This window comes from Xenopus tropicalis, chromosome 8, assembly GCF_000004195.4.
Source record: "Xenopus tropicalis strain Nigerian chromosome 8, UCB_Xtro_10.0, whole genome shotgun sequence".
Lineage (NCBI taxonomy): Eukaryota > Metazoa > Chordata > Amphibia > Anura > Pipidae > Xenopus > Xenopus tropicalis.
In genome coordinates, this window is record NC_030684.2 from 35,866,839 (window position 1) to 35,883,271 (window position 16,433).

General features: G+C 48.8%; 1 protein-coding gene and 1 long non-coding RNA gene across 2 annotated transcripts in view; one reads left to right on the forward strand and one right to left on the reverse strand.

Moving 5' to 3' along the window:
* LOC116406686 overlaps positions 1-16,433 on the reverse strand; it is a 48,978-nt gene that overhangs the window by 8,401 nt on the left and 24,144 nt on the right. The gene's annotated exons all lie outside the window — the stretch shown is intronic.
* LOC105946896 (protein kinase C theta type-like) lies at positions 1,707-9,705 on the forward strand. Its single transcript, XM_031891323.1, has 8 exons — positions 1,707-4,825; positions 5,334-5,501; positions 5,765-5,856; positions 6,626-6,688; positions 7,358-7,496; positions 8,427-8,618; positions 9,023-9,151; positions 9,477-9,705. Exons 1-8 carry the CDS (start codon positions 4,796-4,798, stop codon positions 9,603-9,605), a joined length of 942 nt encoding a protein of 313 aa, XP_031747183.1. The 5' UTR covers positions 1,707-4,795; the 3' UTR covers positions 9,606-9,705.

The window sequence follows — 16,433 nt, forward strand, 5'->3', positions numbered from 1 at the left end:
GCAAAAATACATGATTGTTACCCCAAGGAAATAAAACCAATAAACCAATATATGGCATATTTCAAGAGGAGAATTTCTTAACTTGGATTTGTTATGTGTCTGTGACCACTGTGGATTATATATATACACACACACCTCAGGCAGATTAAGCAAAAAATGTTATTATGTAAAAAAAATAGTGACAACTATCTCAAGGACAGGTTTGAGATGGGACCTGTTATACAGAATGCTCGGGACTTGGGGTTTTCCAGATAGCGGATATTTCCTGTTGGCTCGCCATTTAAACATTAAATAAACCTAATGGGATTCATTATATCCTAGATGGGATCAAGTACAAGGTACTGTTTTATTATTACAGAGAAAAGGGAACTGGGAAATGGACCTGGGGTTTTCCGGATAGCGTATCTTTCCTTTTGGATCACCATATTTTCCATCTGCTAAAAAATCATTTAAACATTAAATAAACCTAATGTTTTTCCTCCAATAAAGATTAATTATATCCTAGTTGGGATCAAGTACAGGTACTGTTTTATTATTACAGAGAAAAGGGAATCATTTAACCATGAAATAAACCCAATAGGGCTGTTCTGCCCCCAATAAGGGGTAATTATATCTTAGTTGGGATCAAGTACAGGTACTGTTTTATTATTACAGAGAAAAGGGAATCATTTAACCATGAAATAAACCCAATAGGACTGTTCTGCCCCCAATAAGGGGTAATTATATCTTAGTTGGGATCAAGTACAGGTACTGTTTTATTATTACAGAGAAAAGGGAATCATTTAACCATTAAATAAACCCAATAGGGCTGTTCTGCCCCCAATAAGGGGTAATTATATCTTAGTGGGGATCAAGTACAGGTACTGTTTTATTATTACAGAGAAAAGGGAATCATTTAACCATTAAATAAACCCAATAGGGCTGTTCTGCCCCCAATAAGGGGTAATTATATCTTAGTGGGGATCAAGTACAAGGTACTGTTTTATTATTACAGAGAAACTCATATTTAAAAATTTGAATTATTTGATTATAATAGAGATGGCCTTTCTGTTTAGAACTTTCTGGATAACGGCTTTCCGTATAGAGGATCCCATACCTGTACTGTATTAAAAAAAAAAAGAAGTCAGACTCTGAATAGTCCTGGCTGTGTTTTGTCGCAAAAAAAACCTACTTACAAAACCTTTTCATTTTCATGTTCTTTCTTTAATATATAATGACTTTTTGAGCATTAACTTATGGGCATATTCATCTTCATATTCATATTTATTTCTCCTTGAATGCTGGCTTATTTTAAAAACTGCGACAGAATATTCCTATATGCATTTCGTCTCAGAAAAAAAAAAGTTGTACGGTGGTGAGAACCTCATTGTACCATTCATTTTTTAATGAGGCTAAAGAACTAGAATGTCTTAATAAATAAAATAAATAAATTGAAAATGAAATAAAGTTGTCAAGACAATTCCAATTGACTTCTGTTGAGCCTCGCCAGCTTTTACTTACTGAGTTTTTTTCTTGTGGATTTTTTCCTTTAGGGGTAAGACACACTGGGCTACTAGTAGCAGCTACTTTTTCAAGGCTACTAAATTCTAGAAAATACCCTCCCATAGACAATACTGAGAATTGCCTCTGCTAAAACACAAGTAGGGACAATTATCAGTAAATAATCAGCATTGTCTTTTTTAGTAGCCACAACAAGTACAGTAGCTGCTACTAGTCGCCCTGTATGTCTTCACCCTTAATAAATACCAACTATTCATGGTTTTTGAGAGTATTTAAATATTCAAGTATTTGCATTTTTCGCCACGTTTTTTCTAGTATCTCGAATTTTTGATACATCAGCCCCTTAGAATAAAATCTGCTTCATTTAAATTATATATATTCGTACAGGATCTGCATCAAAGATAGTGGGTCTGATACTAGGTACACTTCCAGCAGCATACAGTCTGTGCTTTTTTGTGCATAACAGAACATTTACAATATCTTTTATAATATACAAAAGGGGGAAGCCCTAGGAAAGCCGCAGCCCATGAGCACCCCTTACCCTCCACAAAGTAAGGTGATGAGTGGGGGGAGCTAGTTGACAAGGAAAGTTGACAAGCAGAAATGCCCCCCCCCCACCCACTTGTAACATCTCTGCTCCCTCAGCCAGTCAGGGATGTGGAATTATAGCTGATCTAGGGGTATGTAGTTACATGAGGTTTGTGTCAAGCACACTACTTTTTTTGCATCCTAGGTAAATGCCTCCCCATACTACCCCTACTACCCCCTACTCCTACATCCAGTCCTGAAGTTCAACATTTTGCACACCATTCTATTGTCTACCTTAGTGTCTGATTATTTTTGCATTTGCACTTTGCCCAAAGATCGATAAATGACCCATTTGGAAATGTCATCTGATCTTTGAGTGATACATGGTATCCATTCAAAACAAAAACACAAAATGTGTTCAGAATTACACTTAACAGCACAAGCTATGATACTGTTGGATGCATAATAATCTCCCGAAAAAGCATTTCAACTGGTAATAAAGGGAAACTTCATAAATATGTCTTCCCACCGGAGATTCCCCATATTGCCAGTGGAAAGGCTTTTTGGGGAGGCAGCTATTCAATTTTCATTCTTTTACAAAGCAATAACAGATCAGTGTAGAATACAGTTGTTTAAGAAATAAACAGGGGTCAGATACAATGACTCTTTAGGGTCAAGCAATCATAAATCCGCTGCTTAGGGGTCCATTTATTATTCCATGTAAAAAGCACCAGAAAAATTTGCCACACTTCCGTAAAATAACTGCATCAAATCTGCTGTTTGGTAGCAAAATTTGCCATTTATTTTACACAGCTTTATACACTGCTTTTTCGGCAAATTTCGTTTTACACAGCATAATAAATTATAGTCATTCAAAGACACAAAGCATAATGCTGAGCAGTATTAGGAGGCTTTAATTCCGGCATTTTACAGATACTGTATGTACTCCTTTGGCAACTTTAAACTAACAGACAAGTACATAACACTGACAGGAACATTTGGAATGGTACTTTATTTATTGTAATAGTAATAATTAAAATTATTTTCAGTGTCTTGTTGTCTAATTAAACACTTTACTTTAAAAAGGTATAAAGTTGATGTGCCAATTAGTGTAGGGCTTGTAGTCTCACACTAAATGGTGTCTTAGGGAAATCGCATTTGGTCTCCAGTGGATCTACCAGCATGACTGCATGTTAGGGTTACCCTTTATGTGCAGCGTTGGTGAAATAGCCATTGGAAATTACCCAGTCCAGTTAAGCAAGTTGCCAAACATACAGGGATTTTTTTCACAGTTTGATTGATGTGCAAATCCATAGGTTAACTTTTCTGCTTAGTTTTCTGGATCAGTATGGTCTGCCATCCAATTGCGTGGCCATATTGCTTTAATATTCAGCAGATTATCACATGGAATGATCTGACAAGCACATCTTACCTTGGCTCAAATGCAGCCAGATTTAGTCTTTACTTATTGACCCCATGCAGCTGACAATAGGCACCAAGGGGCATCTTCTTCTAGTTAATGTTTTGAAGGAAAATGGTTATTAAATATTGTGCATTATTAATTGTTCTTATAAGAAAAGCCCCACTAAAATGTTTCAGATGAAAGACGTATGTGATAATGTCCATTTAAATGGGGTCAAGTGGATATTGCACCAAGTTAGTATAGCATATTGTCATGTACAGTGACAGTTGGGTTTTGGCAGTTGGAAATGTGTCACTCTAGACAGAGTAGCTTCAGAGACTGAAGTGCTGCCAAGCGTCTCCCTAGAGAGAAGCAAGATTTTTTTGAATTTTTGAGTTTTTTTGAGATCATTTTACCATCTATGGATAAAGGATCTCAGCAGGAGAAAGAAGAGAGCACTTCTGTAAGTGAAAAGGAGGAATTTGCCAGAAGTCCTCATATCAACCTGGAGAAGAGGAAAAGAGAAGTTGATGAAGAGAGCAGTGAGACAGAATCTAGCTCTAAAAGATTAAGAATTGGGCAGAACATCGGAACAGAGGAAGATATCGGCCAAATAAAGAGCCAGTCTGTGATAGAGGAAGACAAAAGCAAGAAAAGAGAGAGAAGCTGCAGCAATGATGGGGAACCAGCAGAAGGTAAGGAGAAGCAGGCTGAACATAAAATAACTGTAACATTTGTCCATTAAATATCCCATTGTAGGATTAATTGGTATTTTATTCCTCAGATTTCACAAGGTGGGTGGAACATAATATGGATAACATATCACAAGTAACATAATAACACAAAATAACACGTGACTCTGGGTGCCAATGTTTTTTTTTTATCCCAAAAATCCTTTTTGTTGTCCACATGGATGAGGGAGGATGGTACTTAATATGTTTTGTTGCATTTGGTCTTACTGTGTCCAAACACATAAATTACACATAGACCAACAAACAGATAAACTTTCTTTTTAAATGACACTTATTTATTAACACTGGGCAAATTTACACCTGGGCAGTAACCCATGGCAATCAATCAAAATCTGTAAATTTAGGATTTGTCCAGATAACTTTGCAATATGTAATTAAATCATTTTCCTGCATCTAAGGTATCTAAACTCATTGCAAATTCTTGGAAATTCAGTATAAAGCTGGGTAATATTAATTCTAGGTAAAGGCCGGAAAGTTCAGATATCCAGTGTATCCCAGCAATATGGTATATTAATCAAATTTCTCTTTCCCAGAGGAAGAACGGGATCTGAAGAAGCAACGTGTTGAAGCTGAAAGACCCAATCCTTGTGTCATTTCGAACTACAGTTTCCACATGGAACTTGGGGCTGGATCTTTCGGCAAGGTAAGTGATCAGCTTCCCAGGGTTGCTATTTCATTTTGGCCTGTTTTTTTTGCAAAGACAAGATCCCAGCTACTGTAACCCCTTGTTTTGTGTTAGCTTCCTATATGTACAGTAAAGCCTTGTTTGATTTCATGGGGCTCATTTACTAAGTGCAAAAAAGTGGCGCAGGCCTACACTGTAGGCACAGGTTTTGGTCTCCAGAGCAGCTCTGTATTCACGCAGGGTAGGTTGGGTGTGGAATATGGGTAGCCTCTATTCGGCCCCCCTACTTGCACCAATAGCAGGTGTACGATGCTTCCTTGTGTCTGACAGCAATGGGCTCCTGTGTCTGATTCATGGTATTTCAATTGCTACTCGCATTACTACTGACAGTCACTTATTGCTTTCCATTCCAATGAACTTTTCAGGGATAACCCATTCTTCAAGTGCTCCCCAAACCATTTCCTGGGATCCCAGTGTTTCCAACTGGACCTTCTAATCACTTCTCTCTTCCTTCTGCCTTTCTCAGGTAATGTTGGCATCATTAACCAAGACAACGAAGCATGTTGCTTTGAAGATCATTAAGAAGAAAGACAACCCTTATGACCAAAAGCGGATAAAGGCAGAAGCTCAAACACTCAAAATCACCGGAGAGTGTCCCTTTCTCTGCAAGGGGCTTGCAGCCTTTCAATCACAGGTACAATATAGTGCCAATGTTACTATGCCTTTGTTTAACTTTGTTTAGTGGGACATACCTTATTCTGCTACTATAGCCAATCACACTTGTACGTGTGTCCCAGCCCAGCAAATCCCTGTGCATTTTTATGCAGTAATGGGGTGCTGCTACTTCTATACCTATGGTGCTGTTGTTCATCTAACAATGAGACTGAATAGAATAATGATCTTACAGGACTCAACATTACTCATTTTTATGCTCTTTTCATTTATCTATGTAACCAGCTGCATGCCTATCTGGTGATGGAGTGTGAGAGCAAGACCAGCCTTTGGGATCTGATACACAGTAAGGAGAAACTCGGGATGGAGACGGTAATGTAAGTAACATACAAACTGCAATAGAGGGAGATGGTTCAGAGACCGATATCAGTCAGGTTACAGTTGCACAAGGCTGAAAGGTGCATTAAGTTCACCCTAATGGCTAGTTCCAAAATATCTACTTTGAGTCCAGCAGAATAGCATGCAAATCCAGATTAAACTGCCTCCACCACTGTATTAATTAAATACTAATATAGGAGTCAATATGGAGAGCATGATTCAGTGCAGTCTGCAAAGGACTGTGGAGCTTATTTAACAATTATGGGCATTTTGCCAGTTCAGAGGTTGGCTGCTATGGGTTAAATAAACTGGGCAGAATTTGTCTGATAAATAAGACCCTGGATGTGTGTTATTCAATAGCAGAGATACACAACCCCATCCAGTTAGTGTTTGGGCCCCTTCAACTTTACTAAATCCAGACAGGTGTCTATTTGTAATAGAGGGAATACAAATGGTTTTTGTACCACAAACAGGGACTTAAGTTAACTTCTGCTAAAGCTTTTGGACTGGTAAAAACATTTTTATAAAATAAAAAAGTAATGCTGTCAGTTTAGAAAGGAACTTGTCGTCAGATAGTGTCTGTTACAATTCTGTCTAGAGTTTAAAGTTGGCCACATGTACCCAGATTTCATCAGGTAATTGGGCTCATTTTGACCAAACTGCACAGTCATCTGGGTATGTGTATCACCTTGGGGGGGTCTTTAATAAATGAACCGTTGTAGTAAAGGTAAATATGATGGTTAATACATATGTTCATATTTTTTACAGCTTTTTTTCAGCAGAACTGGTAGTAGGCCTCCAGTTCCTTCACAGCAGAGGGATTGTACATCGGTAAGTAATATTGCTCTATCTCTGCTCTGACCCCAGAGTAAGTAAATCCCGCTGTGTGTCTGCTTCCCCCTGCACTGTATAATATAGTGATATGTAAGTCTTGTGCCCCTTTATTCACATCCCGCTACAGCTGCATAAAACAAAACATAATGCACATTGGATGCAAACTGCTCTGGTACATTATCTTATGCAATAATGGTGAGCTAACATGAACAAATGCATCAGAACATCCGCTTAAATAAGTCACTTATATCCAGAGAGATGCTAAACCATAATGAAGGAAAGACTAAAATGTGGGGTGCAAGATCTTGGATAATGTGAATATTCCTTATTGGGGAGTAATAATGCATGGAGTGGAGGGAGTGCACTTAGGAAAAGGGGAGTTTATAGGAAATATAGAGACAGATAGAGGAGAGATAAAGTATATACAGTAAATAAATATTGTGCAATGAATCTGAAAAGCATCATAGTAGTGAAGGGGTTGTTGGTGATACCATAAAAACAGACACACAAATACACATTTTTGTGTTGGATCAAGAGAGCCCTGTATATAATATTCTCTTACTCCTCATTTTGTGTTGCCTTTCCTCTTCCTGTACTCCCTTCCCTCTCACCCTTTACTTTCCTACCCTATATTAGATAACAATATTAGTAACTATTCTCTTCCAGGGATTTAAAGCCTGATAACATTTTAATAAGCAAAGATGGCCACATCAAGATCGTGGACTTTGGACTGGTAGCAGAGGATGTTTCCAAGGGAATGAAGCTGAAGGCCGTCGTTGGAAACTTTAAATACCGGGCTCCAGAGGTGAGAAATTCAGTTCTTACACAGTTATTAATGGGAATAGTGAGATGTGCCCTGACCTACCCCTGAGAGCCACCAAAGCAACTTACAGCCTCAGGGGTGTATGTAGGAGGCCAATATGAGCAATAAATGGTTTTATTGACATTTGCCTTGCAGTGTATATGGGTATATGGTATACATTTTATAGATATTATATTCATAACTGTATAGTTCTACTAATTATATTCAAAACTGCGTGTAGCCACTAAATTGCTAAAGTGCAGTGGCCAATAGCCTCCAATTAGTCAATTTCTTACCTCCTTACGGTCATAACACTAACTGGGATATGCCTAAGCACTAGCACTTCCGCCTAAAAAATGTGCACTAGGCTGCTTTATGGCATATCCCATGCAACTCAATGGCAGGTGTCAGGGCCTGATTTCAGGTGCTATTGCACCGACTGAAGAACCCACCCTGAAATCCACCCTGTGTGCCTTTATTTAATTCCCCCTATCCTCACCTAAGGGGGGCACATTCTCTAGCTTTAGCCCAAAGTAACAACCCACAGTCACTAGCATTGCCTAAGGGAACAGCACTAAACCTTTCCACCTTAGCTTAGTATAGGGGATGGGTGACTCTTGCCGTTACATCTAAAGTGTATTTATTCCTGGGAGAACTGGAACATAAGGGTAAAAATCAATCTCACAGACAGTTTCTTCTGAAACAGGTTTAGAATTGAGCAGGAGCAGGTGGGATTTGAAAAGTGCACTATGAATACTGCTGGGAGTCAGTTCATTTGTATTACTTATTAACTGTAACTAAAATGCGCAATACGGATAACATCAAGACTGCTGTTCACAGCCATGAATCTAAAGATGGCATGGAAATGGTTAATTGTAAGATGAAGTAGGAACATGTTCCAATTTAGTAAATGATTTGCTCTTGCTTTTCTAGCTGTTTATGAGGGATCCATACGATGCAGGAGTTGACTGGTGGGCATTCGGGATCATCCTGTGCCTGATGGCTACTGGTCAATTACCATTCGATGATCTATCTGGCATGAACTATCTGGCATATTTAGTGACCAGTACCAAGCCCCGCTATGAAAAAGGGCTTAGCAGAGACGCCAGGAGACTCCTGAACGAGGTGGGTATAAGCACAGATACAGCGATGTTTATAGGAAAGCCAAAATATTCTTGATATGGGGCATTCAGAGTGGGAACTGGAGTGAATGTTTATTTGCTGTCTTGGATATTAATGGCCCCACAGCAAGGTAACTGTAAGGCTGTAGCTTTATTACCTGACCAAATGCAAAAGAGCAAACATGACTTATGTCTCCATTGATTTTGGGTTAGCCAACACATAATGGGTTAAACAGCCCAAATGCTTATTTTTAAAAATAAAATAAGCTTTAATAGAACTTGAATTGTTTTTAAAGCAATATCAGTATAGTACATAGGAGAGAATTAACCCTTTTGTGGGCCTTTGTGATGTACTGCCATGTATGTTGTCTGATTTCCCTAATATGCAACTGTTGTCTGGGCCTTTAGCTGCTAGAGAAGGATCCGGAGAAGCGTCTCGGCACAACAGGAGACATTAGGAGCCACCCCTTCTTCAGATCCATCAAGTGGGCAGAACTGGAGAGCCTGAAGGTGCCTTCGCCTTTTAAGCCGGAAGGAGTAAGTACAAGACTGCAGCTCCCGCTCCTACAGATCCCAAACTCCCAGAGCCTTTACTCTCTGTCCCTTACCCTAAGGCTTTAATTACTACATTACTGCCATTCAGTAGTTAGAACAAGGCATACTCCGTGGGAGTCTATCCTACAGCTTTTATAGGGGGCAGCTAATGTTTTCCCAAGCTGCAATATTCTGTAAGCCAAATTCAGTTTTTCCTTTATATTTACATTCAGGAAATGCAGCTGCTAAATAATGTAAGATCCCATATAAACAGATGTTATTATACAAGAAACAGATAAATGTATTTAATTCTTTCTCTATCCTACAGTTTTCACCAGAGGATTTGAAGGCAACATATACAGGGCCACTGCCATTCTTGGAGGACCCCAAGAGCGAAGTTCCACCAGATGATCCAATGGTTCTCCAGGAATTCTCATACGTGAACTCCAGCTGGTAAGCATAAACATCTGCCCACAACATCAGCCCTTTCCTCCGGCCCCCAACATCGACCCTTTCCTCAGGCCCACAACATCGGCCCTTTCCTCAGGCCCACAACATCGACCCTTTCCTCAGGCCCACAGCATAAGCCCTTTCCTCCGGCCCCCAACATCGACCCTTTCCTCAGGCCCACAACATCGGCCCTTTCCTCAGGCCCACAACATCGACCCTTTCCTCAGGCCCACAACATCGCCCTTTCCTCAGGCCCACAACATCAGGCCCCTTCCTCCGGCCCCCAACATCGGCCCTTTCCTCCGGCCCACAACATCGGCCCTTTCCTCAGGCCCACAACATCGGCCCTTTCTTCCGGCCCACATCAGGCCCCTTCCTCAGGCCAACAACATCGGCCCTTTGCTCAGGCCCACAACATCGGCCCTTTTCTCAGGCCCACAACATCGGCCCTTTCTTCCGGCCCACATCAGGCCCCTTCCTCAGGGCCACAACATCAGCCCTTTCCTCAGGCCCACAACATCGGGCCTTTCCTCAGGCCCACAACATCGGCCCTTTCCTCCGGCCCACAACATCGGCCCTTTCTTCCGGCCCACATCAGGCCCCTTCCTCAGGCCAACAACATCGGCCCTTTGCTCAGGCCAACAACATCGGCCCTTTGCTCAGGCCCACAACATCGGCCCTTTTCTCAGGCCCACAACATCGGCCCTTTCTTCCGGCCCACATCAGGCCCCTTCCTCAGGGCCACAACATCAGCCCTTTCCTCAGGCCCACAACATCGGGCCTTTCCTCAGGCCCACAACATCGGCCCTTTCCTCCGGCCCACAACATCGGCCCTTTCTTCCGGCCCACATCAGGCCCCTTCCTCAGGGCCACGACATCGGCCCTTTCCTCAGGCCCACAACATCGGCCCTTTCCTCAGGCCCACAACATCGGCCCTTTCCTCCGGCCCCCAACATCGGCCCTTTCCTCCGGCCCACAACATCGGCCCTTTTCTCAGGCCCACGACATCGGCCCTTTCCTCCGGCCCCCAACATCGGCCCTTTCCTCCGGCCCACAACATCGGCCCTTTTCTCAGGCCCACGACATCGGCCCTTTCTTCCGGCCCACATCAGGCCCCTTCCTCAGGGCCACGACATCGGCCCTTTCCTCAGGCCCACAACATCGGCCCTTTCCTCAGGCCCACAACATCGGGCCTTTCCTCAGACCCACAACATCGGCCCTTTCCTCCGGCCCACAACATCGGCCTTTTTCTCAGGCCCACAACATCGGCCCTTTCTTCCGGCCCACATCAGGCCCCTTCCTCAGGGCCACGACATCGGCCCTTTCCTCAGGCCCACAACATCGGCCCTTTCCTCAGGCCCACAACATCGGCCCTTTCCTCCGGCCCCCAACATCGGCCCTTTCCTCCGGCCCACAACATCGGCCCTTTTCTCAGGCCCACGACATCGGCCCTTTCCTCAGGCCCATAACATCGGCCCTTTCCTCAGGCCCACAACATCGGGCCCCTTCCTCAGGCCCCCAACATCGGCCCTTTCCTCCTGCCCACAACATCGGCCCTTTTCTCAGGCCCACGACATCGGCCCTTTCCTCAGGCCCACGACATCGGCCCTTTCCACCGGCCCACAACATCGGGCCCCTTCCTCAGGCCCACAACATCGGCCCTTTCCTCAGGCCCACAACATCGGCCCTTTCCTCAGGCCCACAACATCGGGCCCCTTCCTCAGGCCCACAACATCGGCCCTTTCCTCAGGCCCACAACATCGGGCCCTTTCCTCAGGCCCACAACATCGGCCCTTTCATCCGGCCCACATCAGGCCCCTTCCTCAGGCCCACAACATCGGCCCTTTCCTCAGGCCCACATCATCGGCCCTTTCCTCCGGCCCACAACATCGGCCCTTTCCTCCGGCCCACAACATCGGGCCCTTTCCTCAGGCCCACAACATCGGGCCCTTTCCTCAGGACCACAACATCGGCCCTTTCCTCCGGCCCACAACATCGGGCCCTTTCCTCCGGCCCACAACATCGGCCCTTTCCACCGGCCCACAACATCGGGCCCTTTCCACCGGCCCACAACATCGGGCCCTTTCCACCGGCCCACAACATCGGGCCCTTTTCACCGGCCCACAACATCGGGCCCTTTCCTCAGGCCCACAACATCGGCCCTTTCCACCGGCCCACAACATCGGGCCCTTTCCTCCGGCCCACAACATCTGGCCCTTTCCTCCAGCCCACAACATCGGCCCTTTCCACCGGCCCACAACATCGGGCCCTTTCCACCGGCCCACAACATCGGGCCCTTTCCTCCGGCCCACAACATCGGCCTTTTCTTCCAGCCCACAACATCGGCCCTTTCCACCGGCCCACAACATCGGGCCCTTTCCACCGGCCCACAACATCGGGCCCTTTCCTCCGGCCCACAACATCGGCCCTTTCCTCCAGCCCACAACATCGGCCCTTTCCACCGGCCCACAACATCGGGCCCTTTCCTCCGGCCCACAACATCGGCCCTTTCCTCTGGCCCACAACATCGGCCCTTTCCTCCAGCCCACAACATTGGCCCTTTCCACCGGCCCACAACATCGGCCCTTTCTTCCGGCCCACATCAGGCCCCTTCCTCAGGCCAACAACATCGGCCCTTTGCTGAGGCCAACAACATCGGCCCTTTGCTCAGGCCCACAACATCGGCCCTTTTCTCAGGCCCACAACATCGGCCCTTTCTTCCGGCCCACATCAGGCCCCTTCCTCAGGGCCACAACATCGGCCCTTTCCACCGGCCCACAACATCGGGCCCTTTCCTCCGGCCCACAACATCTGGCCCTTTCCTCCAGCCCACAACATCGGCCCTTTCCACCGGCCCACAACATCGGGCCCTTTCCACCGGCCCACAACATCGGGCCCTTTCCTCCGGCCCACAACATCGGCCCTTTCCTCCGGCCCACAACATCGGCCCTTTCCTCAGGCCCACAACATCGGCCTTTTCTTCCAGCCCACAACATCGGCCCTTTCCACCGGCCCACAACATCGGGCCCTTTCCACCGGCCCACAACATCGGGCCCTTTCCTCCGGCCCACAACATCGGCCCTTTCCTCCAGCCCATAACATCGGCCCTTTCCACCGGCCCACAACATCGGGCCCTTTCCTCCGGCCCACAACATCGGCCCTTTCCTCTGGCCCACAACATCGGCCCTTTCCTCCAGCCCACAACATTGGCCCTTTCCACCGGCCCACAACATCGGGCCCTTTCCTCCGGCCCACAACATCGGGCCCTTTCCTCCGGCCCACAACATCGGCCCTTTCTTCCAGCCCACAACATCGGCACTTTCCTCCAGCCCACAACATCGGGCCCTTTCCTCCGGCCCACAACATCGGCCCTTTCTTCCAGCCCACAACATCGGCCCTTTCCTCCGGCCCACAACATCGGGCCCTTTCCTCCGGCCCACAACATCGGCCCTTTCTTCCAGCCCACAACATCGGGCCTTTCTTCCAGCCCACAACATCGGCCCTTTCCTCCGGCCCACAACATCGGCCCTTTCTTCCGGCCCACAACATCGGCACTTTCCTCCGACCCACAACATCGGGCCCTTTCTTCCGGCCCACAACATCGGCCCTTTCCTCCGGCCCACAACATCGGCACTTTCCTCAGGCCCACAACATCGGCCCTTTCCTCCAGCCCACAACATCGGCCCTTTCCACCGGCCAACAACATCGGCGCTTTCCACCGGCCCACAACATCGGGCCCGTTCCTCCGGCGCACAACATCGGCCCTTTCCTCAGGCCAACAACATCAGCCCTTTCCTCCGGCCCACAACATCGGCCCTTTCCCCAGGCCCACAACATCGGCCCTTTCCTCCGGCCCACAACATCGGCCCTTTCCACCGGCCCAAAACATCGGCCCTTTCCTCAGGCCCACAACATCGGCCCTTTCCTCCGGCCCACAACATCGGCCCTTTCCTCCGGCCCACAACATTGGCCCTTTTCACTGGCCCACAACATCGGCCCTTTCCTAGGGCCCACAACATCGGCCCTTTCCTCCGGCCCACAACATCGGCCCTTTCCTCCGGCCCACAACATCGGCCCTTTCCTCCGGCCCACAACATTGGCCCTTTTCACTGGCCCACAACATCAGGCCCTTTCCACCGGCCCACAACATTGAGCCCTTTTCACCGGCTCACAACATCGGGCCCTTTTCACCGGCCCACAACATCGGGCCCTTTCCTCCGGCCCACAACATCGGCCCTTTCCTCAGGCCCCCAACGTCGGCCCTTTCTTCCAGCCCACAACATCGGCCCTTTCCTCCGGCCCACAACATCGGCACTTTCTTCCGGCCCACAACATCGGCCCTTTCCTCCGGCCCACAACATCGGCCCTTTCTTCCAGCCCACAACATCGGCCCTTTCCTCCGGCCCACAACATCGGCACTTTCCTCCGGCCCACACCATCGGCCCTTTCTTCCGGCCCACAACATCGGCCCTTTCCTCCGGCCCACAACATCGGCACTTTCCTCCGGCCCACAACATCGGCCCTTTCCACCGGCCCACAACATCGGGCCCTTTTCACCGGCCCACAACATCGACCCTTTCCTCCGGCCCACAACATCGGCACTTTCCTCCGGCCCACAACATCGGCCCTTTCCTCCGGCCCACAACATCGGCCCTTTTCTTCCGGCCCACAACATCGGCCCTTTTCACCGGCCCACAACATCGGGCCCTTTTCACCGGCCCACAACATCGACCCTTTCCTCCGGCCCACAACATCGGCCCTTTCTTCCAGCCCACAACATCGGCCCTTTCCTCCGGCCCACAACATCGGGCCCTTTCCACCGGTCCACAACATTGGCCCTTTTAACCGGTCTACAACATCGGGCCCTTTTCACCAGCCCACAACATCGGGCCCTTTCCACCAGCCCACAACATCGGGCCCTTTCCACCAGCCCACAACATCAGCCCTTTCCTCCGGCCCACAACATCGGCCCTTTCCTCCAGCCCACAACAATGTTGTGGGCCGGTGAAAAGGGCCCGATGTTGTGGGCTGGAAGAAAGGGCCGATGTTGAGGGCCTGAGGAAAGGGCCGATGTTGTGGGCCAGTGGAAAGGGCCGATGTTGTGGGCCGGTGGAAAGGGCAGATGTTGTGGGCCGGTGGAAAGGGCCGATGTTGTGGGCCGGTGGAAAGGGCCGATGTTGTGGGCCGGTGGAAAGGGCCGATGTTGTGGGCCGGAGGAAAGGGCCGATGTTGTGGGCCTGAGGAAAGGGCCGATGTTGTGGGCCGGAGGAAAGGGCCGATGTTGTGGGCCAGTGGAAAGGGCAGATGTTGTGAGCCGGTGGAAAGGGCCGATGTTGTGGGCCGGAGGAAAGGGCCGATGTTGTGGGCCGGAGGAAAGGGCCGATGTTGTCGGCCGGAGGAATGGGCCGATGTTGTGGGCCGGAGGAAAGGGCCCGATGTTGTGGGCCGGTGGAAAGGGCCGATGTTGTGGGCTGGAGGAAAGGGCCGATGTTATGGGCCGGAGGAAAGGGCCGATGTTGTGGGCCGGAGGAAAGGGCCGATGTTGTCGGCCGGAGGAATGGGCCGATGTTGTGGGCCGGAGGAAAGGGCCCGATGTTGTGGGCCGGTGGAAAGGGCCGATGTTGTGGGCCGGTGAAAAGGGCCGATGTTGTGGGCCGGTGGAAAGGGCCGATATTGTGGGCCGGTGGAAAGGGCCGATGTTGTGGGCCGGTGGAAAGGGCCGATGTTGTGGGCCTGAGGAAAGGGCCGATGTTGTGGGCCTGAGGAAAGGGCCGATGTTGTGGGCCGGTGGAAAGGGCCCGATGTTGTGGGCCGGTGGAAAGGGCCCGATGTTGTTGGCCGGTGGAAAGGGGCCGATGTTGTGGGCCGGTGGAAAGGGCCGATGTTGTGGGCCGGAGGAAAGGGCCCTTTCCACCGGCCCACAACATCGGCCCTTTCCACCGGCCCACAACATCGGCCCTTTCCTCCGGCCCACAACATCGGGCCCTTTCCTCCGGCCCACAACATCGGCCCTTTCTTCCAGCCCACAACATCGGCCCTTTCCTCCGGCCCACAACATCGGGCCCTTTCCTCCGGCCCACAACATCGGCCCTTTCTTCCGGCCCACAACATCGGCCCTTTCTTCCAGCCCACAACATCGGCCCTTTCCTCCGGCCCACAACATCGGCCCTTTCCTCCGGCCCACAACATCGGCCCTTTCTTCCGGCCCACAACATCGGCACTTTCCTCCGGCCCACAACATCGGGCCCTTTCTTCCGGCCCACAACATCGGCCCTTTCCTCCGGCCCACAACATCGGCCCTTTCCTCCGGCCCACAACATCGGCCCTTTCCTCCAGCCCACAACATCGGCCCTTTCCACCGGCCAACAACATCGGCCCTTTCCACCGGCCCACAACATCGGCCCTTTCCTCAGGCCAACAACATCAGCCCTTTCCTCCGGCCCACAACATCGGCCCTTTCCTCAGGCCCACAACATCGGCCCTTTCCTCCGGCCCACAACATCGGCACTTTCCTCCGGCCCACAACATCGGCCCTTTCTTCCGGCCCACAACATCGGCCCTTTCCTCCGGCCCACAACATCGGCCCTTTCCTCCAGCCCACAACATCGGCCCTTTCCTCCGGCCCACAACATCGGCCCTTTCCTCCGGCCCACAACATCGGCCCTTTCCACCGGCCCACAACATCGGGCCCTTTTCACCGGCCCACAACATCGACCCTTTCCTCCGGCCCACAACATCGGCACTTTCCTCCGGCCCACAACATCGGCCCTTTCCTCCGGCCCACAACATCGGCCCTTTCCTCCGGCCCACAACATCGGCCCTTTTCACCGGCCCA